This window comes from Grampus griseus (genome assembly GCF_964374135.1).
Source record: "Grampus griseus genome assembly, chromosome: 9".
NCBI classification, from domain to species: Eukaryota; Metazoa; Chordata; class Mammalia; order Artiodactyla; family Delphinidae; genus Grampus; species Grampus griseus.
The window spans coordinates 37,098,496-37,123,077 of record NC_139003.1 but is presented as its reverse complement, the minus strand read 5'-3'; the positions used below and the strand labels follow the sequence as shown (position 1 = coordinate 37,123,077).

The 24,582-nt window shown below is 39.3% G+C and overlaps 1 protein-coding gene across 1 annotated transcript in view; it reads right to left on the bottom strand.

Annotated features, from left to right (window-relative positions):
- The window catches only part of DOCK4 (dedicator of cytokinesis 4), a gene marked incomplete at its 5' end in the record, with an annotated part of 331,569 nt that overhangs the window by 115,228 nt on the left and 191,759 nt on the right, over positions 1-24,582 (bottom strand). Inside the window, 6 exons of the mRNA XM_082661517.1 lie at positions 7,099-7,291; positions 17,633-17,803; positions 18,839-18,920; positions 20,996-21,096; positions 21,267-21,350; positions 21,459-21,556. Coding sequence (XP_082517643.1) covers positions 7,099-7,291; positions 17,633-17,803; positions 18,839-18,920; positions 20,996-21,096; positions 21,267-21,350; positions 21,459-21,556 — 729 coding nt within the window. The remainder of the gene's footprint in view (positions 1-7,098; positions 7,292-17,632; positions 17,804-18,838; positions 18,921-20,995; positions 21,097-21,266; positions 21,351-21,458; positions 21,557-24,582) is intronic.

Genomic DNA, 24,582 nt, shown 5'->3' with positions numbered 1-24,582 from the left:
GGGAGGGGAGAAATGGCTGGGCATGCGAGACGCTGTGGAGGCCCAAGAGCAGTGGTGGTGGTAGGTGGAGACGAAGGGCAAAGGGAGAAGAGGGCTTCAGGAACGACTCTGAGGTCTCTAGGTGGAGAGCGTTGCCACACAGACTGTATTGTAATTTGCTACATTACTTGTAACCTAATACCTGGAATGGAGTCTGCTCACAATAAACATTTGTTGAATGAATGAATGAGCTACACCATGAGTTCTACTGGATCTGACAGGCAACTGAAATGGACCTGACATTTCTGTGTTCGTGTTTTAACCCAGCTTAAATGGGAAATAACTAGGTTGCACATCACATTATCACAGTCCAGTTTGCAGCAACTCCATGGGCTGGCACTCGCCCTGGGCGCCCAGGAGAAAGCAGCTATTCCTAACACCATACTTCAACGCAAACCAAGGCAGCTGCTTGTGGCATTGGAAACAAGACACACATCCCGGCTCTACTCCCCCACCCCCCGGAAATCTGTGCATATGTGATTGAGTGACAGATAAGAAATGAAAAGATAGGGGTCCCCCCTTTCTCCAGAAACGTGCTTGCTCATTCAATCAGTATTGAAGAGATCAGAAACAAGGTCAGAGAACAAAGTTGAAATTGGATGGTGAGTAGCCCAAAATATGTACATTTACCTTTATTTTCAAACACCACAGATAAAACTTAGGGTTGGCTACGATTTTGGCGATGCATATTTTTCACCTTAAGTTCTATGTTCAGAGTGGCGCATTACCTAAAACTCCTAATTTTATCGTTTTCTCTTCTAGGGAAAGATGTGGAAATTCTTTTCCAAACAAGCCCCTTTCTAAGTACTTCTTTAAGAACCTGCACTTTAACATGGTTTTAACTAATATATACACCTTAAAAATTTTATGTGTGCCAATCTTTAATAAAAGCCAAGAATAGAGATTGAACAACTATGAAAACTATGAAACTCTCAGCAAGTGCTTTCAGAGCTCCCTGATGGTGGAGGCCACCCAGAAAGGCCTTCGCTCCTAAGTTTTTCCACTTTGAGCAAGGGGACCTGGGGGAAAACACAGATAAGGGCAGCGAGCAGGGAGTGGATGAAGGAATTGAGACTAGAGGGGGCAAAACACTAAGGATATTTTAACAAAGGCTTTCTTGAGGTCTCAGGGGATTTAAAAAAAACCCAAAAAAACCTATTTTTATATTGGCTAACCAACATGAAATCTACATTAAAAAAACTAAGGTCTTTACACTTCTTCCAGTGGTCCTGCATTATCATTCTACTTCTAGGGAAAAAGTGCAGCCCTTATTCATGCAGCTCTGCTCATCTTTGTAAGGCGCATCTACTACAGTGCAAGCTCTGGCTAATAGAAAAGCTTTAAGCAAATGGCATTTTCAAAAGTGAAAGAAATTTAATCACTTGCAGTGCCAGAGAAGTCAATACTCAATTACGCTTTAACTATAGTTCTAAGAAATAAAAGCTACCAGGCACCCGTCAACTGTAGTAATATTTCCCTCTTAAAGTTGTCAAATTAACAGATAAACCATCACACATCCTTCCTTTATATTATGGCCTAAAATGGGAGGTGGAATGGGGAGGTGGAGGCATTCATTCCCAGAATAAACTGTAAAAATAGTCTAATAGTCCACCTTCCTCCCTCTCTCCTTTACTTTCATTGCAGCCTTGTATCAAACCCACAAAAGAGCTAACAGGGACCGAGGAGTTTCTGGTGAAAAGGAAAAAAAATGACTTTTGGATGCTTTCTTAAGAAATCCCTACCCTAAGAAATCTGATTCTTTATTTTGTAGGAAAAGAAAGTACCACTGTCATGTGTCTCGTCATTACACACTCAGTGCACTTATGCTCACCTCTATTATCTGCGCTGAGGTTTTCCTGATAAACTGCTCAATTATCCCAAAGCAGAAATGTATATGACTTTTTCTTAGCAAGCAAATAGCTCAGCAATGACTACAGACCTCTGCTGAACAATTCAAGTGACAAGCAACGGAGCCCAGTGCAAATCTGATGCAAAACCACGGTCCCCCAGAGCCTGACCTTGCTGTCTGAGAAGACTCAGCACCTGCCCTCTCACCCCCATTGCTCAAACCATCCCTCTGCTCCCGCTCTCCACACTTCCCTGCCCCAACCTCTATACTTCAAATCTACTCTTTTTGCCATTGCTAAAGCTGTCTTCTCTAACATCATTGAGACCTTTTCCTGGCCTTCAAAAAACAGGAAGAATAGAATTGTGGGGAAAAAGGGAAAAGTCAGTTGTTCAACTTTTATACCTTAAGTACGTCTGACTGGACCCCACATGATTTAGACATCAAATAACAACCTGCTTAAATTCCAAATCTGAGCTAAGTCTTTCAGGTCTGGCCAGATGCCCTAGACTCTCACCTTGAGGGTGCAGCTCAAAGGGGTTGACTCAGTCCTGCCTGGCTGTGGAATGCCTCCAGCCCTGAGGCTGCCCCTTGGCCCTTAACTCAAGATGGCTTGAACCTTCCTATCGCTTTTTTCATTCCCTTTTGTGGTGCTGACCTTGTATTCTGTATGTATTAATTTCTAATCTAAGTTCAACTAGAGGTATTCTGCAACCATGCTGCTTCCTTTGTGTGTCTCCTCCACTTTTTTTCTCCTTGGGATTTGTAATGGTTACTTTTATATGTCAATTTGACTGTGCCATGAGAGCCCAGATATTTGGTTAAACATTATCTTGGGTGTGTCTGTGTGAGTGTTTCTGGATGAGAATAACATGTGATTTGGTAGACAAAGTAAAGCAGATTGTCCTCCCCAATGTGGGTGGGCCTCATCTAATCCGCTGAAGCCCTGCATACAAGAAAAGGTGGAGTAAGGGAGGGTTTACTCTCTCTGCCTGTCATTCAGCTAAGAAGTCCATCCTCTCCTGCTTTCAGATTTAGACTGGAATTTATACAATCACCTCTCCTGGTTTTCAGGCCTTGGGACTCAGACTGGAATGACACCATCTGCTTTCTTGAGTCTCCAGCTTGCCAACTGCAGACCTTGGAACTTCTCAGCCTCCATAAGCACATGGGGCAATGCCTTATAATAAATCTCCTTACACACACATACACACACGCACACAAACATACACTATTGGGTCTGCTTCTCTGCAGAACCCTAATATAGGATTCTAGTACTAAGCCAACTTTCAGAACTTTCTCTCTTTCCTAGGGGCTTGTAACATCTACAGTTTTGTTCTCCAAAATGTTTTGAAATTTATTTTCTTAACGTGTGGGCCAATTGTGCTCCACATTCCTTTCTAGCTAATATGAACCCCCAGAAAATGAGGTCACTTTCGCAGATTCTTCTCACTTCTCTATCACTAACCAGTTCATCTTTGCTAATCAGAATCCAGCTCAGAGTAGCAATTATCTTTGCCATACGCCATGTCCTGAGAAATGGAACTGTCATTACGGCAGTCAAGAATTAAGTACTTTGTCTTCAGCTGAATACATAGCCAGTTGATACCCTGTAACATACTTATCCCTACTTTATTTTGCCCTGTTCAGATTTATAATTTTAATCAGAAAAGTGTCATTTGTAACTTCCATCTGGCCAAGATGTGTGTACTTACATGAATGCAGCACTTCGTGTTCCATTTATTTTACTTTCAATAAGTAAATAAAATTCATAGACTTCTGAGTGTTTTTGACCTTCTACACCATGACACTGCTTCTGAACTGTTTGTTTTACCCATATGTAGTAGGCAGAATAAACGGCTGCCCCCAAAGATATCTACATCTTAATTCTCAGAACCTGTGAATATGTTATGTGAAAAGAATACGTTAGATGAAAGAGATTTTGCAGAAATGATTAAATTAAGTATGTAGAGATAGGCAGTTTATCCAGGTGGGCACCATGTAAACATAGGGGTCCTTACAAGTGAAAGCAGCTAGACAGAGTCAGAGGCAGATGTGAAGACGCTACACTACTGGCTTTAAAGATGAAGGAGGGGGCCACAAACCAAGGAATGCAGGTGGCCTCTAGAAGCTGTAAAAGGCAAGAAAACGAATTGTCCTCTAGACACTATACAAAGGAACGTCACTCTGTTGACACCCTGATTTTAGCCCAGTGAGAAGCATTTTGGACTTCTGCCCTACAGACATGTAACATAAGAAATTTGAGTTACATTAATCCACTAAGTTTGTGGTAGTTGTTGTAGCATCAATAGGAAACTAAGAGGCCAAAACTATATGTAAAACACGAGTCTGATTTCACCATATTTTGGTGATGTTATTCTTTTTTTTGGTTATGCTTCCTAGGTAATATTTACCCATTCTCTGTCATTTGGTTATAGGTATTTTGGGGGAAATAAGACAAAACTGGGGCAACCAAATTCCAAACTCCCTTTATAAAAACTCCTTTCCTTGTTTTAAGAAGTGTGTGTACTTTTTTTTTTTTTTTAAGTAGAGGTCAAATGTATTAGACTTAATCCCTTTACCTGCTGTTCTCTACCAGAGCCTCTCTTACTATGGTTCTCTGCACCCACACAATGCCCTTAGTTACAGTTTTATATTGTCCCTTTTCTTCTTCCAATTAGACAGAATCTGCTCATTTTTGTGAGATTTGCCATGGCCCTTGTAGGGTTCACACTCTCCTCTTAACCACCAGCCAAGACCTCCTACCTGATTCTTTGACACGGTCTACGGAGCCAATGATTTGAACTGCACATCTTTGCCTCCAGTATCTCATCTTTCAACTGGACTACACAGATGTGCTCCATCTATCCCCCAAGTCCACAGTTTCTGACTTAGAATTTCAGAGTCACTAGAAGTACTTCCTAGGTTTGCTAACACTATTGCTGGGTCCCATGTGATTTAAATAGAGGGTAGTTTGAGCCTTGGAAGGCTCTCAGAAATGCCTGCTGTTTTTCTCCATGAAGATGGCCTCCTTCCAGATGCGCCCTGCCATTTATACATGACGACAGTCTATCTTCCTCAGTAGTGAGTCACTAAACAGCAAGCTAATTCTATCTTCCTGGGGCACTGACAGAAGTCGACCCTCTTACTAACATCTGCACATGCTTCTAAGTGTTCCATTGATCGGGAGCTGCTTTGCTTCCCAAAAGTTTATGCTTCTCCATAATTATCCTCCATGGTGACTGTCCCACATATCATGAGAGGTAGGTTCCCCCACCTCCCCCTCCTCCTCCACACCAGTGTCACCATCACTAAAGCCCAGCACTGGCTCTGAGTCTCTCCTCCAGATCACAAGCACGGACCCTCCAGGGTCCACACATCCTTGGTCTCTTGAGTCCCTCTATCCTGGCCCCCTAAATAATCTCATCACCTCCCACAGAGAGCTGGTATCTTTTCTTCCGGCTTGTAGCAGCTACTTTTTGTTTCTCCTAAGTTCTGATTTCTCTACCACCTCCTGAGCATCAGTAATCAATAAGAAACTGAGCCCACAGACAGAACACATCTCCCAGGGGCAATTAATGAACACAATCCCCCCAAATAATTTCCGTATATTTGAAAACCGTTTTCAACATGTTTTCATGTTGCTCTTTTGGTGTCAGATTTTAACCTAACAAAGAATTATCTGGCCTGTGAGGGAGAAATATGGTAAAAGTCATCTATTCTTCTGAGAGGGGAATGAACTCTTCTCAGTTCGGTAAAAAAAAATTGAAAGTCTAGTCAAATTGGGATGCCTGGTCTGGACCTTAACCCTTCCACTTCACACCACCTTTCCTTAACCCTGGAGGAAGGCCTAACCACTGAAGCAGAACCTCTAGGGCTCTCAGGGACAGAGTTTGAAAACTACCATGAGAAACATCTCTTTTCCAGGATGAGATGTATTTTTATGTGGAAAAATCAGAAGGTTGAACTTTCTCTCATGTTGATTCAAGCATTGTTTATTTCAGGAAAAAAAATCAGAAACATACTAACAGTCTATCAACAGGAGAAAAAATAAATTAACCATTATACACACACACACACACACACACACACACACACACACACTCAGTGGAATACTATACAAGAGTAAAAAAGAACTGCAGCTATATCTAATAGCATGGATAAATATAAAAGTGTAATATTAGTCAAAAAGACGCACTCTACTTAATGACATTCAACATAATGTCATCATATAAGACTAAAAGATGAAAATATTTTCAAGAGGTTAAAAAAATATGTTTTTATAGCTACAGAATAAAGGCATAGAAAATAGAAATGGAATCTCTGATAGTGGAAACTTCTATGAAGGAAGCGAATATATACAAGAGGGCCTGAATATTTCTATAATGACAAATCTCTTAAAAGACCTAGAGCAAATATCTGATATTGCTGAGATTTACTCATATTATGCTCTATTCTTCTTTGTATGTTTAAAATGTTTTACAATAAAATAATGTAAAAAAGGTTTATTAAATATATTTTAAACACCATTTAAAAAATACTGCACTATACACACATATCTGCATTCATGTGAAAACATAATTCTCAGAAGAATTTCTAAAAGTTTGTGATTCAGTGATAATGACAGAAACTTCTTAAACTTTAAAATGAGACTGGTATTTTATTATTTTTTTCAGAAAAAAAACCAGAAGAAACAAGAGGCAATGGGATTTAATAATAGATATTATGACAAAATCAGTTTAGTAATTAGTCACTTGCTATTAGGATAAAATAAAAAACGACAATACACTGAAACTTTCACCCAGTTTCAGAACACAAATTGATGGAAAACTTTTAAGGACAAAAGAGACAAATAAACAAAGATCATAGCAGGTCTCTGTAAGCATCTCTGAAAGAAAAATGTTAAATTTTGTTGAATGTTAAAAAAAAAATCTAAAGCAAGGAAAAAAAGCATGCCCTATACTACAACTTGTTATGATTAGAATTAATAATTTAATCATTAGAGTTTTCATTCTTTCTAGAAATAAAGTTTGAAGAGCCATACTTTTGTATCTGACTATTTAATAAACTTATTCTACCATCCAAATAAACAATGCTTTTGAGAAAGTAGTTTTTAGTTTCTTTTTTTAATTGCTTCTGCTGACCTATAACGACAAAATGTAAATAATGGCTTTCTAGAGACACTGTTTCATCCAAGAGACCCAGCACCTTACCTGGGTTTGTATACAGCTGGCTTTCCACGGTTTTGCCGATGCACTGCAGTTTAACAGCTTGCAGGGCGTCATCCACGTGCACGATGGTCGGCAGACTGCCCAGGGTGTCCTGTACCAAGTTGGCCACTTCCCGGACATCAAAGAGCTTCAACAGCTCTGAGTACACAGCTGGGAAGGAGCTCAGAAACACAGCCTTAAAGAGATGAAATTTAAATCAATTCCCAGATACGACCTGAGAAATCAGCTATAAAATGTCAGTGAGTTTAAGATTGTGACAAATATTTTTGAATGCTAGAAAAATGAATGTAAAATGTTTCTGGTACTGAAACTAAAAAGACTAAAAAGGTTAAAAGGCAAAATTTAGAAAAAAAAAAAGTGTACCAAAATAGAGCAACTTTTCAAAATATGCAAAGGTACAACAGAGTAAAAACTGGGAAATTCTGTAAAACTACTGACATTAGCAAGATGATGGACAATATGCCCAGAGAATCAGCAGAATGCAGCATGATCAAATGGAAAGAATGCTCAACTAAGACCTGGATTGTAATTATTTATGTTTCATTCTTTTTGGAGAAGCTTTGTGAAGTGCTCATTTAAATCTCATTTACTTTTAAGAAGCCAAACACATTAATTCTCTAAAGCACTCAATTTATGATTAAAGAAAAAAACATAGGACATCAGAAGGCATCAGAAGACCTATATTATATGTAGGACTAGTTTGGCTTCTAATAAACTCTGTGACCTTGGACAAATCTTTTTAACCCCGTAGGTTTCAGTTTCATCACCTGCAAAACAACAAGGTCATTAGAACAACTCCTTAGGTTTCTTCAAGATATACTGAAAACCCAGAACTGCCTGTATTCTTTATATAAGAAACCTGATAATTATATTTTAAGGGGAAAAAAAAAGATGCTAACATAAAACCCTGAGAGGCATACTTTAAAAACTGGGCTAGGAGAGGACCTTCCAGATGGAAGAGCAGTAAGACAAGGAGATCACTTTCCTCCCCACAAACACATGAAAAATACATTTACATGTGGAACAACTCCTAAAGAACATCTACTGAATGCTGGCAGAAGACCTCAGGCTTCCCAAAAAGCAAGAAACTCCCCACGAACCTGGCTGTGTGGCTGACAGGGTCTTGGTGCTCCGGCTGGGTGTCAGGCCTGAGCCTCTGAGGTGGAAGAGCCGAGTTCAGGACATTGGACCACCAGAGATCTCCCAGCCCCACATAATATCAATTGGCAAAAGCACTCCCAGAGATGTCTGTCTCAATGTTAAGACCCAGCTCCACTCAACGACCAGCAAGCTCCACTGCTGGACAGCCCATGCCAAACAACTAGCAAGACAGGAACGCAACACCACCCATTAGCAGAGAGGCTGCCTAAAATCATAAGTTCACAGACACCCCAAAACACATCACCGAATGCGGTCCTGCCCACCAGAAAGACAAGACCCAGCCTCATCCACCAGAACAAAGCCACCAGTCCCTTCCACCAGGAAGCATACACAACCCATTGAACCAACCTTATCCACTGAGGGCAGACACCAAAAACAACGGGAACTATGAACCTGAAGCCTGCGAAAAGGAGACCCCAAACACAGTAAGTTAAGCAAAATGAGAAGACAGAGAAAACCACAGCAGATGAAGGAGCAAGGTAAAAACCCACCAGACCAAACAAATGAAGAGGAAATAGGCAGTCTACCTAAAAAAGAATTCAGAGTAATGATAGTAAAGATAATCCAGAATCTAGGAAATAGAATGGAGAAAATACAAGAAATGTTTAACAAGGACCTGGAAGAATTAAACAGCAAACAAACAATGACAAACAACAAAGGAAATGAAATTAAAAATTCTCTAGAAGGAATCAATAGCAGAAAAACTGAGGAAGAAGAATGGATAAGTGACCCGGAAGATTAAATACTGGGAATAACTACCACAGAGCAGAATAAAGAAAAAAGAATGAAAAGAATTGAGGACAGTCTCAGAGAACTCTGGGACAACATTAAACATACCAACATTCGAATTATAGGGGTTCCAGAAGAAGAAGAGAAAAAGAAAGGGACTGAGAAAATATTTGAAGAGATTATAGTTGAAAATTTCCCTAATATGGGAAAGGAAATAGTCAATCAAGTCCAGGAAGTACAGAGTCCCATACAGGATAAATCCAAGGAGAAACACACCAAAACACATACTAATCAAACTATCAAAAATTAAATACAAAGAAAAAATATTGAAAGCAGCAAGGGAAAAACAACAAATAACACACAAGGGAATCCCCATAATGTTAACAGCTGATCTTTCAGCAGAAACTCTGCATGCCAGAAGGGAGTGGCAGGGCATATTTAAAGTGATGAAAGGGAAAAACCTACAACAAAGATTACTCTACCCAGCAAGGATCTCATTCAGATTCAACAGAGAAATTAAAATCTTTACAGACAAACAAAAGCTAAGAGAATTCAGCACCACCAAACCAGCTTTACAACAAATGTTAAAGGAACTTCTCTAGGCAGGAAACACAAGAGAAGGAAAAGACCTATAATAACAAACCCAAAACAATTACGAAAATGGTAATAGGAACATATATATCGATAATTACATTAAATGTAAATGGATTAAATGCTCCAACAAAAAAACATCTACTGGCTGAATGGATACAAAAACAAGACCTGTACATATGCTGTCTATAAGATACCCACTTCAGTCCTAGGGATACATACAGACTGAAAGTGAGGGGATGGAAAAAGGTATTCCGTGCAAATGGAAATCAAAAGAAAGCTGGAGTAGCAATTCTCATATCAGACAAAATCGACTTTAAAATAGAATCAATCCAAGAAAAAGATATAACAATTGTAAATATTTATGTACCCAACATAGGAGCACCTCAATACATAAGGCAAATGCTAACAGTCATAAAAGAGGAAATCGAAAGTAACACAATAATAGTACGGGAATTTAACACCCCACTTCCACCAATGGACAGATCAACCAAAAAGAAAATAAAGAAGGAAACACAAGCTTTAAATGATATATTAAACAAGATGGATTTAATTGATATATATAGGACATTCCATCCAAAAACAACAGAATACACTTTCTTCTCAAGTGTTCATGGAACATTCTCCAGGATAGATCATAGCTTGGGTCACAAATCAAGCCTTGGTAACCTTAAGAAAATTGAAATCATATCAAGTATCTTTTCTGACCACAGTGCTATGAGACCAGATATCAATTACAGGAAAAAAAAACTGTAGAGGATACAAACAGATGGAGGCTAAACAATACACTACTAAATAACCAAGAGATCACTGAAGAAACAAAAGAAGAAATTTAAAAATACCTAGAAACAAATGACAATGAAAACACGACAGCCCAAAACATATGGGATGCAGCAAAAGCAGTTCTAAGAGGGAAGTTTATAGTAATACAATCCTACCTCAGGAAACATCTCAAATAAATAACCTAACCTTATACCTAAAGCAATTAGAAAAAGAAGAACAAAAAAACCCAAGTTAGCAGAAGGAAAGACATCATAAAGATGAGATCAGAAATAAATGGAAAAGAAATGAAGGAAACATGAGCAAAGATCAATAAAATTAAAGCTGGTTTTTTGAGAAGATAAACGAAATTGCTAAACCATTAGTCAGACCCATGAAGAAAAAAGGGAGAAGACTCAAATCAACAGAATAAGAAATGAAAAAGCAGAAGTAACAACTGACACTGCAGAAATACAAAGGATCATGAAAGATTACTACAAGCAACTATATGCCAATAAAATGGACAACCTGGAAGAAATGGACAAATTCTTAGAAAAGTACAACCTTCGGAGACTGAACCAGGAAGAAGTAGAAAATATAAACAGACCAATCACAAGCACTGAAACTGAAACTATGATTAAAAATCTTCCAATAAACAAAAGCCCCAGACCTGATGGATTCACAGGAGAATTCTAATAAACATTTAGAGAAGAGATAAAACCTATCCTTCTCAGACTCTTCCAAAATATAGCAGAGGGAGGAATACTCCCAAACTCATTCCATGAGGCCACCATCACCCTGATACCAAAACCAGACAAAGATGTCACAAAAAAAGAAAACTACAGGCCAATATCACTGATGAGCATAGATGCAAAAATCCTCAACAAAATACTAGTAAACAGAATCCAACAGCACATTAAAAGGATCATACACCATGATCAAGCGGGGTTTATCCCAGGAATGCAAGGATTCTTCAATATACACAAATCAACCAACGCTATACACCCTCTTAAAATGAAGGATAAAAACCATATGATCATCTCAATAGATGCAGAAAAAGCTTTTCACAAAATTCAATACCCATGTATGATAAAAACTCTCCAGAAAGTAGGCATAGAAGGAACTTATCTCAACAAAATAAAGGTCATATATGAGAAACCCACAGCCAACATCATTCTCAATGGTGAAAAACTGAAAGCATTTCCACTATCAGGAACAAGACAAGGTTGCTGACTCTCACCACTATTATTCAACATAGTTTTGGAAGTTTTAACCACAGCAATCAGAGAAGAAAAGAAATAAAAGGAATCCAAATCGGAAAAGAAGATGTAAAACTGTCACTGTTTGCAGATGACATGATATTATATGTAGAGAATCCTAAAGATGCTACCAGAAAACTACTAGAGCTAATCAATGAATTTGGTAAAGTAGCAGAATACAAAATAAATGCACAGAAATCTCTTGCACTCCTATACACTAATGATGAAAAATCTGAAAGAGAAATTAAGGAAACACTCCCATTTACCACTGCAACAAATGAATAAAATACCTAGGAATAAACCTACCTAAGGAGACAAAAGACCTGTATGCAGAAAACTATAAGACACTGATCAAAGAAATTAAAGATGATACAAACAGATGGAGAGATATACCATATTCTTGGATAGGAAGAATCAACACTGAAAATGACTCTACTACCCAAAGCAATCTACAGATTCAATGTAAGCCTGTCAAACTACCAATGGCATTTTTCACAGAACTAGAACAAAAAACTTCACAATTTGTATGGAAACACAAAAGACCCCAAATAGCCAAAGTGATCTTGAGAAAGAAAAATGGAGCTGGAGGAATCAAGCTCCCTGACTTCAGACTATACTCCAAAGCTACAGTAATCAAGACATATAGTAGTTGCACAAAAACAGCAATATAGATCAATGGAACAAGATAGAAAGACCAGAGATAAACCCACGCACATATAGTCACCTTATCTTTGATAAAGGAAGCAAGAATATACAATGGAGAAAAGACAGCCTCTTCAATAAGTGGTGTTGGGAAAACTGGACAGCTACATGTAAAAGAATGATATTAGAACAGTCCCTAACACCATACACAATAATAAACTCAAAATGGATTAAAGACCTAAATGTAAGGTCAGACACTATATATAAAATTCTTAGAGGAAAATATAGGCAGAACACTCTATGACATAAATCACAGCAAGATCCTTTTTGGCCCACCTCCTAGAGAAATGGAAGTAAAAACAAAAATAAACAAATGGGACCTACTGAAACTTAAAAGCTTTTGCACAGCAATGGAAATCATAAACAAGACAAAAAGACCACCCTCAGAATGGGAGAAAATATTTGCAAACGAAGCAGCTGACAAAGGATTAATCTCCAAAATATACAAGCAGCTCATGCAGCTCAATATCAAAAAAACAAACAACCCAATCCAAAAACGGGCAGAAGATCTAAATAGACATTTCTCCAAAGAAGATATACAGATTGCCAACAAACACGTGAAAGTATGCTCAACATTACTAATCATTAGAGAAATGCAAATCAAAACTAAAATGAGGTATCACCTTACACCAGTCAGAATGGCCATCATAAAAAGCTACAAACAATAAATGCTGGAGAGGGTGTGGAGAAAAGGGAACCCTCTTGCTCTGTTGGTGGGAATGTAAATTGATACAAGCACTATGGAGAACAGTATGGAGGTTCCTTAAAATACTAAAAATAGAGCTACCATATGACCCAGCAATCCCACTACTGGGCATATACCCTGAGAAAACCATAATTCAAAAGGAGTCATGTACCACAATGTTCATTTCAGCACTATTTACAATAGCCAGGACATGGAAGCAACCTAAGTGTCCATCGACAGATGAATGGATAAAGAAGATGTGGCACATATATACAATGTTATATTACTCAGCCATAAAAAGAAATGAAATTGAGTTATTTGTAGTTAGGTGGATGAACCTAGAGTCTGTCAAAGAGTGAAGTAAGTCAGGAAGAGAAAAACAAATACCGTATGCTAACACATATATATGGAATCTAAAAGAAAAAAAATGGTTCTGAAGAACCTAGGGGCAGGACAGGAATAAAGATGCAGACGTTGAGAATGGACTTGTGGACACGGGGAGAGGGAAGGGTAAGCTGGGATGAAGTGAGAGAGTGGCATGGACATATATACACTACCAAATGTAAAACAGATAGCTAATGGGAAGCAGCCGCATAGCACAGGGAGATCAGCCTGGTGCTTTGTGACCACCTAGAGGGGTGGGATAGGGAGGGTGGGAGGGAGATGAAAGAGGGAGGGGATATGGGGATATATATGTATACGTATAGCTGATTTACTTTGTTATACAGCAGCAACTCACACAACAATGTAAAGCAATTATACTCCAGTAAAGATATTAAAAAGATAAATAAAGTAAACAAAATAAAATACACTTAGCCCCACTTTATATCACAAATATTTTAAAAATATTGAATAATCAATTTTTAAACAAATTCATTGCATTTGTGATGTACCAGGAATTCAGAATAGTCAAATAAAGCAACGATTAAGTCTCTGAAAAAAAAATAAATAAAAATTAAAAAAAAAAAACTGGTCTAGGATTGTACATCTAAACAAACTCAGCCTTTTAAAATTCCACAAAAGGAGGGCAGTGGAAGGAAAAGTCGATCAGCCTCAAACACCTGGTGAAGGAAGGTATTACATTTTGTAATATGAGGTTCAAGGGCTGGTGGGTTTACCATTGAGATCTAACACCAGGGGAAGGTAGGTCAAGTCTACAAGTGCTGATGATTCAAACACAGAACTAAATTCAAATTCATGGAGTTTGGTATTTACCTGTATAGCAGCAGCAGAAATTGTAGAAGAGCCAAGACCTGTGTTTGATGCCAGAATCATCAGAATGCTTAAGGTGCTGGGGTCAACAGCTATGTTTTCCCCTTGACTCTTAAAAATTATAGATTTTCTTGAATGTACTTAAAATTAATAACCTGATATTCCCTGGTAAAGACTATATTTATATAGCCTACATTTCACTCTGCAAAGAGCTGAGTCATACAGACGAAATGTAAAAAAAATTAAAATAAAATGAGCCCAGCTTTCTGGTCACTAAAGTCACCTAAGTTGACTTTCCTCAGGAATCCCTTAATTTATCCATCAATTCTTTATTTATACCTCTTTATTTCAAAAAGGTATTTGAATGTGCTTGCAGTGTAAGATACAATTATTAAAAAGGATAAAGGAACAAGGACGTTGTGATGAGGGCAGAAAGACAGCTGTAATAGCTATCTAAGCTAAAGATTTTTACTGAAAATAAAAATAAAAACATGATTTTGTTTTGACCTTCTTGGTAGCCAAGGCAAATAGAGAAAGATAATTAATAGGAACTTGGGGCAGGGTCTTGGGCCTCAACTCCTTCCGCCATTCCTCTTTTCTTGGGGTTTCCAAGGTAGAGACCTGTCCTTGGAATGGGAAACCAAGATCCACTGTATATAGCTGACTAAGCCTTCAGTCCTGCCCAGGGCAGGGCTCCTAAGGACAGAGTCATTAACAGGCTGGGCTTAGGCCAGGAGTACTAAATGAACGTCCTAGTACCAGGATGGCCAGATCTGTAGAGCAGCCATCCATTGATCCAACCTGAAGGATTGCTGGGATGGCTATTCTACCTCCAGGAGATGGAATTTGCTCTGAGTTGTAGCTCACATGGAAAAAATGCAAAATGGAGCAAGGATACTGGGTTTTTGTCTTTCAGGCAAGAATCTTTAAGGACCAGTGGGTAACCTTGGCTCTGGACATGGTAGGCAGAGTTCTAAGATGATCTCCATGAACTTTGTCCCCTGATGCTGTTCCCATGCAGAAGTTTTCTCTGGCTCGTGGTGGGGGAACTCAGAGATTTGAAGCATGAGAAGGATTTGACAAACTGTGCCTGGCTTCGAGGATGGAGGGGCCACACACCAAGGAATGCAAGTGGCCTCTAGGAGCTGAGAGCACCCAGATCCTCCTCCCACCCCTGGGTGACAGCCAGCATGGAAATGGGAATCTCACTCACAAGGAAACTGATGCCTGTCAAAAGCCTGAAAGATCTAGAAAGTGAATTCCTCCCCAGAGCCTCCAGATAAGCCATCAAAGCCAACACCTTGATTTTGGCTGTAGGACCAAGACCTGACCAAGCCTTCCAACCTACAGAACTTGAGCTAATAAATGGGTGTTATCTAAAGCCACGGTGGTCATTTGTTATGCAGCAACAGAAACCTAACTGTTGGATCAATCAGATTAGTGACACCTTCCTTCTTGGAAGAGAGAGCTAAGAAAGTGTGGGGTCAAAGGGGGACTTGGAATGGGAAGAAGTGTTTAGCATTCTCCCAAAACATAAAGGAACAAAGTCCTCATTGCTTAATGAAGAAAACTAACTGCTTCATTATTTTGTATAAATTTTCTCTTAGCATTAAACTAAATAAAATTATCATTTCAAAATTTTCAAGTATAGGATACTGCATAAAATAATAGAGAACGACTTCAGTAGAGTTTATGAAGATATTTAGAAACTATTATATATTTTATATATCATCTCTTGATAAAAAGCTAAGGGCCAAAAAAGAAGAATCAAATATGATTCTTTGAAGGTGCTAAAGTTGTTTTACTATCTTGATGGAGGGGTAGAACTCAGAGAATCAAGAGCAGTTGGAGTTCAGTATGTTAAACAAAGAAAAGGAGGCTGCTCTATATTGTGGTTGTACCTCAGCAGCCGAAATCATCTCAGGGTGACTGCTAGGGTTCGGTGGAAACACAACTAAGGTAAAAGAATATTTCTCCAAGGTTAAAGAAGAGAAAAATCTCTTGAGTCCCTACAAAGGCATCTCATTAAGAAACCATGACTTAAAGTTACTCTTAAGAGTAAGAGAATATTTTTCAGTTATGGATTAAGTAAGTTTTATCCCTGTAACTTATAAAGGTTTGTTTTGTTTCAGAAAAATCTCAAAATGAAAACTCAACTTTTCAATAGCTTTTGTAAAAGTAGTGAACTTCTGAGAACTTTCATCTAAAGGAATATATGTTAACCTGTTACAGTATCCTTTTCAAATATCAATGGCTGATAAGTAGGGTCTGGTTAGTGGGCAACTTGACACTGAGGCTTCTGGCAAGTTTCCTAACGTGCAGTGATTGTACTGTTGACAAGAGAAGCCAAAATGACATTAAAAGAGCCTGTATCCTTAACCAGATGGAAGATGAGTCCACCTCTGCAAAGAAGAAAGTAACAAGAATAGCCCCCAAACAGTCAGAAAAACATGGCTCTATTATTGGGGGGGGTGGTACATTTCTAGTGTTTTGCCATTATATATAACGCCTTCCAAATGTCAAATGACACCAAATTACAACAATACTCTTAGGGATCTAGTTTTGTCTCCTAATCTCCCATTTTATATCCCAACTCTCAGTGATTATAAGTCTCAAGTCTCCAGGGGATGGTGGTAAAGAGGTTGCTTCTCCATCTGACAAGTTATTAAACCAAGTTATTAGAATTAAACATGTACAAGAAGGATTAAGAAAGTGTAGAGAAAGATATTCAGAACTATCTCTCGGCACATGTTCAAGGCCACGCTATTTGGAAAGTGCATAGATCCTGTTCTTAAACAAAACACGGGCAGCTACTCCTGGTCATAGAATTTGGCAGCAACCGCTCAGCACTGGTCATAGCAGATCAGTCCCAGGACGATTAGCGTCAAGTTAAATAAGACAAAACAACACGCAATTTAGCTGAGACCAATATAATGAGTCTCAAGTCCACAGATTAAAATGCAGCACAAGGGAGTTCTCTGGTGGTCCAGTGGTTAGGACTTGGCGCTCTCACTGCCGGGGCTCGGGTTCCATCCCTGCTCGGGGAACTAAAAAAAGAAGCAGCACAAGGCCTGGGGAAAACAACTGCAGCAGATTGGCTAGAGCGAAATTCCTTCTCCTTGGCTGACGGTGTGACAGGGTGTCTCTATCAGTATGTGTTCTAGAAACTGGAATGGAGGCTGGTGCAAACCAACAGGCTCTCCATTCAGAGGGAGAACAGTCCGAGGAAAGACAACCTAACTTCTGCTCTGCTGGCGTTCGGAAGCTGAGGGACTTTTTAGAAGTCTCAGTTAAGCTACAAATATAAGCTGGAGCTACAGGTTGCTGATGGAGAAAATATTCACTTATGCGGTTGTGTAAAAATAAATAAATTGGACTCATTTTTCCTCTCTTCAGCAGAGATGAAAAAAAAAATTACCTGTGATTGAGATAATGCTCCAGACCCTTTGCTTTCTTGTGAAAGAAAAAAACGGACTGACATGAGGAGCTCCTGAATGCAGCGGCGAAATTCTTCCTCATTCTGTCCGCCGGTGGCGAGGGAAAACAGCCTTCGAGACTGAACGATATACTTAAAAATATATTCTTGGGCCTTAAAACAAAAGTTTTAAAACATTAGTTTCAAAGGAAACCAAAGGTATTTATTTGACAAAGACACAGCACAAAAACCATAGCACAACATTAGACTTTTAAAATATTGACTTAAATACTAAGGCCCCGTGAGATTTCTGAACAGTATTTACTTGTAGGGAAAGAGCCATTTTTCTCTGATGCCTAATGAGAGAAAACGTATAGATAATTTTTAAATTCTATGTAATTCTTGAGAGGTATGAACATTAAATGTTTCTGATCCTCAGATGATTTTTTAAATTTCATCAACAAATCTGTTTTTCAAAAATTATTTTGCTTTGCTGGTTGGTACTCTTGCCACTTGCATTTTAACTTCAATTGGTCCAAAATGACAAATTTATAATGAGTAAAGTGCTTGTTTTTTAAAATGTACACCTGTTTACTTTTATCTACTGACATCAAATAGGGTATACTCAATTATAGAAATCAAAAGACTGCCAGAGCTGTTATGGACAATCCTTTTAAGAATCTATATTCTTTACAAACATGTTTGCAGGTAAGGTATCAACATCTCCATATATACTGAGCACACAGGGCCCAGAGATATGGGCAGTGTTAAACCATGATAGCCAGTAAAACCTCAGGTTTCCTCACTGTGATCCCTGCTAAGCCATCCTATTATCCTCTCTTAAGACAAATGGCCCTCAGATGGTCTCTGTCAGGGTGGTGGAAGCAAGAGCCAGGAACTTCTAAGCTTAACTGCCCATCTGCAGTCTTCTTTTCAACCCTTCCTCCTGCCAATCCTAGACTTCAAGTGTTCAGAGCCCAGAGGAGTAAGGATTCAATGCCAGGCAGGTTCCAGTGGGCAAGCTTGGCAAAGTCCCTTTCAAATTTCATCAGCTCTGGAGTAGCCATAAACTGATTAAGATCCTTGAATTGGAATGTCAGTAATACATCATCACCAGTTACTGTCTGTGTAGAGGAAACCAATTCGTTTAGGCATCACCACGCAACAGCACTGTTAGACGGTGATCTGTTTTTGACAGCGTGTCATTACCTTCAACACCTCCTGGATGTGCTCTTGTCTCTCTGCTTCTGTGATCCTGTCCACATACCACTTGAGCACTTTGATGAGATCTCTAAAATACAAGGAGACGTGCAGAAGGTAGAATTGCTCTCATTCTCAATTAAATGCCAACAAATCAAATGCTTATGTTTATCATGAGGAGGCTTCATTTCCCAACAGTTCTCACATTTTTCTGTCAAACTGCCATAACATAATAATTTTACAAAGTCTGCCTATCAACATCACTACCCCTTTTTTGAAGCTGAAGAGAGAAACAACACTTCCTCCCAGCAAGATTCCTTTCAATCTGGACATATTCCATCAGCCCTGCTGGCAGTGCTTCCAATGGGTGAACACAAATATCTGAGAAAAGGACTCCGGCCAAGGGAGTGCCTGAATATGACTGTCATGGTCAATCTCGGACAACTGCTAATTGGGATTTCCTCCCCAGCGACTACGTAAACAGTTGGATGAAATATTCGGCTGGAGGCAAAAGAGGGTGTGGGGAGGGATGAAGGTAATACCTCTCCATTTTAAAGCACACCCCCATGGAGTTATCAAGCCAATTCTCTGACCTGTGGGAAGAATGAGGCTTACTGTCAAAGTATGCCTTAGTAATTTCCAGAAAACCCAAGTCTCATTGTTTTAAGAAACAAAAATTGAATTAACCTCCACCCCCCCAAATTCTCAAGATTGCAGTTGTGTGACCGTTAACACTGGTCAGTTCTTGGTTTCTAGGAAACAGAGCAGTTTTTAAAAATGCTCCTCTTTTCTGTCGGGAGAGAATCTATGGATGTGCCAGTAGGCAGATGCTGCTGGGAGTGCTATTTTGAAGATGATCTGTCGGTGAGTTTCTGGCCACCCATAGCTCAAGACGATTCCACAGGCCTTATTTGTCTTATTAGGACTTATTAGCTGCCTTCCTGGCCAACCTGAAATTTAGAAATTACACCCTCTTTCTCTAGCTTCCAAGGATAGTCTCAGTTGGAGGCGGTGACCACCTCACACCAGAGCCCAAATTGTTAGGCCAAGGGGCAAAGTCGGGCCAACATTTCAAAACTATCCCTGTTGTTACATTTCACCCTCTGAAAAACTCATGTTGGCAGAGGGTCAAGTCTTGCAAAAATGACTCCATTCATTTAAACGTCAGAGGCGTAAATCTTACCAGGCCATGGTGGGGAATACCCAAAGGAACGGGATCAAACGCTTAATTGATTACCTACTATCTTTTATACAATACATAGATGGGGAAAACCCTGATTCCATGTTCTTTAAACACACCTCTGGGAACAGATGATTGTGCATGTACATACCCATAGGTGCTTAAAGTATAAGGTAAAAACTTTGGCAGAATAGCAATGACAAGAGTGTAATGGGGAGATAGAACTTTGGGGTACATTTCAGGGCTGTATTTAAGCAAGGCCCCAAACCGGGAAGATGTCATGATAGGACAGAAAGAGGGACATTGCCACCTTCTGGCAACTATCACCTGGGCTACGTGGAGGCAGGAACCAGCTAAAGCATGTCATTATTCATTCACTTGTAGCCTGCTTGCCTTATCTGAGCTGACAGGAACGCACCAGCAGTTAAAATGGCAGCTGGTAACGAAGGGCAGAGTCCAATGACTGAACTGCTTGCAGCCAGGGACCAGGTCTTCATATGATCAGCACAAAGCATAGTGCCTGGTATGCAGTAGGCACTCAGTAAATATTAACAGATGAATGAACAAATGACTTTAAAATGGTATGATGGCAAAGATCCTTTTCCCATCATATTTCTTTCTTAAAGACATCTAGAATCATCAAGGAGTCTGGTGATTAAATGGGGCTCTCGACAGCCAAAGTGAAATAACCAGATATTTTAGACTAAAGAATATCAAATGAAACAGAGACAAGAAGAAAATACCTTACATTTTAGGTTTCAGGAATAGAATTCAGGAAGTTCTTTTTTTTCCCCTTTTACTCAAAAGAAGTTCCAGCCATTAAAAGAAGGTGTGTGAGAAAGGAGGAAACTGTCTCAAGAGACACTTCAGTGGTTGTGCTTCACTTCTTCCTACACTCCCTTTTAAGTTTTCCTATATAGTTGGTTCTGCTTTAAAAAGCTCAAAAGAAACTGCTTCTACACCAATTACAAGATAAAGGGCCTTACCTGTGTGCAAGTGCCCCAGCAAAATGACTCTCAATATAAGTGTCCATTACAGGTTTAAAATGATGAAATTTGCTATCTTGCAGCAAATTTATTATGTGAACCTAAAAAAAAAAAAAAAATGGAGCTTTATAAAACGGAACACAAAGCAAGATTTTTTTTGGTAGAGGGGAGGGGGAAGGTTTCTTTGCAAGTAAGCTCATGCTATTATGTGCACATTTACAGCTTGAGGAAAGTCAAAATTAAGAGACAATTAAAGTGAATTTAAACTCACCAAAGAATCAAACACTTTAGACCCATATTTTTGGGAATTTTCATCTAAAATTCCAAACAAGGTATCCAGTGTATCTTGCAGAAACTGTTGGATAAAGAAGTAAAAGCATAAATAAAATATCCTCTGTCCTTCCCCTCTAAATATTCTTTAACCCATGAATTTCCAAGAGAGGGATAACAAAATACCATATACCTTTACTATCTCTGAGCCGTCAATTTCTTTTAATTTAGAGAGACAGCCTGTGATCTTGTCTGGGTGGGTTCTCCATTTCAAAAGATCAAGCATATCACCTTTCCAAACAGAAAAGGAAAATTAGTTGCCTTGATAGAGAACACGAAAGTGTTCTACTGTAAACGCTGAATTCTTACACACATTGCCTCTTGGTCACCCAAGTTGCAGGCTCCCAGGCCCTCCCACTAGCCCTCTGAATGGCATTTATTACAGTGTATTCTAATTATTTCTCCCTTCCCAATGCCCTTGACTTACAAACTCCTACTTATCCTTCAGTTCTCAGGCTAGCTATCTGTCTTTGCCCCCACTAGACTGTAAATTCCAGCAGAACAAGAGAGTGTGCGAGTTTGGCCCTAACATAGTGCCAGCATCTGGAACAGGGCAGGCACATAGCAGGCACTTGGTAAATACTGGCTGAATGATTTTCTGCCTCCTCCCATTAAAGTGGGAGATTCTTGAGGGCTGGGAACCCACTTTATTCATATTTGTGCCCCCAGCATATAGCACTCTGCCTAGCAACAAATTCCACTCGGAAACGAAGGTCTTCTTGACAATGTGGCCCAAACCTGGCATGACTAGAAGGTCCCTGCACAGTGATGACAAAGCCAGTCAATTGTCAGACCATCTAGTGAGACTTTGGACCTGAGAGGGCCAGTTCCTGGACTCCATGATCATCTTCCATCCTAGACTCTGGCCCAGCTCTTCAATTTCCTCCTTTCCCTGAACTGATAACACGTGGGTCCTGAGTCTAGCAGGGCCCTCAGGAAACCTCTTCACCTCGTGAGGGAATAAATCCTTCCCTCATCATTCCTGGGCAGAAGGTCCTGAACATGGTGTCCAGCTTCACTGGTCTCCAAAGGGATCAGGGAGACGGTGGTGTCTGGAGGCCAATGAAAGCAGTGAGAACTGACAAGGCACGTGCGAGCAGGATGTGCCCCGGGCAGGGGAACCTGGCAGGGCTAGTCTCCTGGTACTCAGTGGGGCTGAGAGACTAGAACGGCCAAGAGAGAAGCCAGGAGGGGTTTTCTACTTCAAAGCACTTGTTTCAAGAAAAACCCAAATGGGACTTGCTGAGAGACAGAAAGACCAATGTGGAAACAAGAAACCAACCAAACAAACACAATCCAAGAGATCAAGGAAGAGTAGTTATGATGAGAAAGAAAATATGATGTAGTGAATAAAGATGCGAAAAAAGCATAAGAATCTCAAGAGGAAATAGAAGCAACTTCTACCAAAGTCAGATTCAAAAGAAAAACTTTACAAACAACTTAAAAGAAAGAAATTTGGTACTAAATGAAAATATTTGCCTATAACAAATAGGGGTAAGAGGAGGAGGCGGATTCAGAACGAGAAAAATGAGGGAATTTTTTTTCAATATTGACAGTGAAAAAGAGATTTATGACTATTTTCATAACAGAAAATCCTGAAAATGTTAAATATTCATGTCTAACTCGGACACCCTGGAGGTATGATTGAAACCTTTTAAAAAATGATTGGTCAGAGCTTCCCTGGTGGCGCAGTGGTTGAGAGTCCGCCTGCCGATGCAGGGCATGCGGGTTCGTTCCCCGGTCCGGGAAGATCCCAGATGCCGCGGAGTGGCTAGGTCTGTGAGCCATGGCTGCTAAGCCTGCGCGTCCAGAGCCTGTGCTCCGCAAAGGGAGAGGCCACAGCAGTGAGAGGCCCGCGTACCGCAAAAACAAAAACAAAACAAAACAAAGATCTGTTGTGTGATGAAACATTTTTTTTTCCTTAGCAAAATGTCATTGTTACAGAATTAAAATAAAAAAATTAAATACTTAAAAAAAACCTCATGTATGCCAAGAACTCAGAATCAAGTCAAAATTGTCATCTCTTAGGCCTCTATTTTAGCCATTTGAAGATATATTAGTTGCAAATTTGGAGCTAGGACCTACTTCTGAAAAACGTGAATTTTATAAATTCCATTCAATTATCATTTACATGTATACTGACTGTATGCCTAATCTACCAAGAGCTATAAAATAGGTAGATGGCATGATCCCTACTTTTGTTTTTTTTAAATCACAATCTCAGGAAGAGACTGAATAAACCACCCACCACTGGGGGTAGGAAAGGGACGTAGGGCAGTCAGTACCTGCACAAATGTTAGACTTAATTTAAGCACTGTTTTTATTTTCTCATAACTTTTTAAACAGTTGTGTTTAGCAGTCCAAGGAAGCTGACAAACAGTAAAGTAATTCCTTTTCTGATCCCCACTTTTAAGAAGCTTAAAATATCTACTTGATTTAGCAATCACAGACGTCTAGCTGAGTGCTCTGGCCTCGGTATGCTATCTAAGAATGACATTGGAACACAGAGAGTGTGCAGACACACTTTAGAAACCCTGAAATGCAAATCTGCTCTAGGAAACTGTTCCTAGAGACCACATCACTTACTAAATGCCCAATTGTAATGGTAATGGGAACTGTAAACTTTCCAAGTCAAGTAAAATGAATACAAAGCAATTTAATTCCAATTTGGAACTGGATTACTTCTACACAGAGACATGTGTCTAGCATGTAAATTTCAGAAAGCTCAACTAACTTCCTTCCTCCTTCCCATGTCTGAAACACACTATTCATTTCCTGCTTCATTTTGAGCTGTCTTACACTGACAAGGTTAATCAATGTCAAAATGATAATCAAGCACTTATTAGTCTTCAACAATGAGTCAAGCATTGCCTTCCATATAGTGAGATGTTTAATATAATGGTTTCATGAATAGTTTATTTACCTGAAAATGTTCTCTGCTTTTACAAAGTAGCAGCTTCTAATTATCAGGATTTTGTTCCCTCTGTCTTATGTTCACAATTCTAATATCCTAAACCCTAGAACTAGAAAAAGTGAAGGATGCAGGGCTGAATATTCTGACAGCAGATAATCTATTGTTAGATTTGTGTCATTGGCAGAATAATGGTCCCCAAAGGTGTCCGTATTCTAATCCCCGGAACCTGTGAATATGTTTATCTTGGCATGGCAAAAGAGATTTTACAGGTGTGATTAAGTTAAAGATCTTTTTTTTTTTTTTTTCCGGTACGTGGGCCTCTCACTGTTGCGGCCTCTCCCGT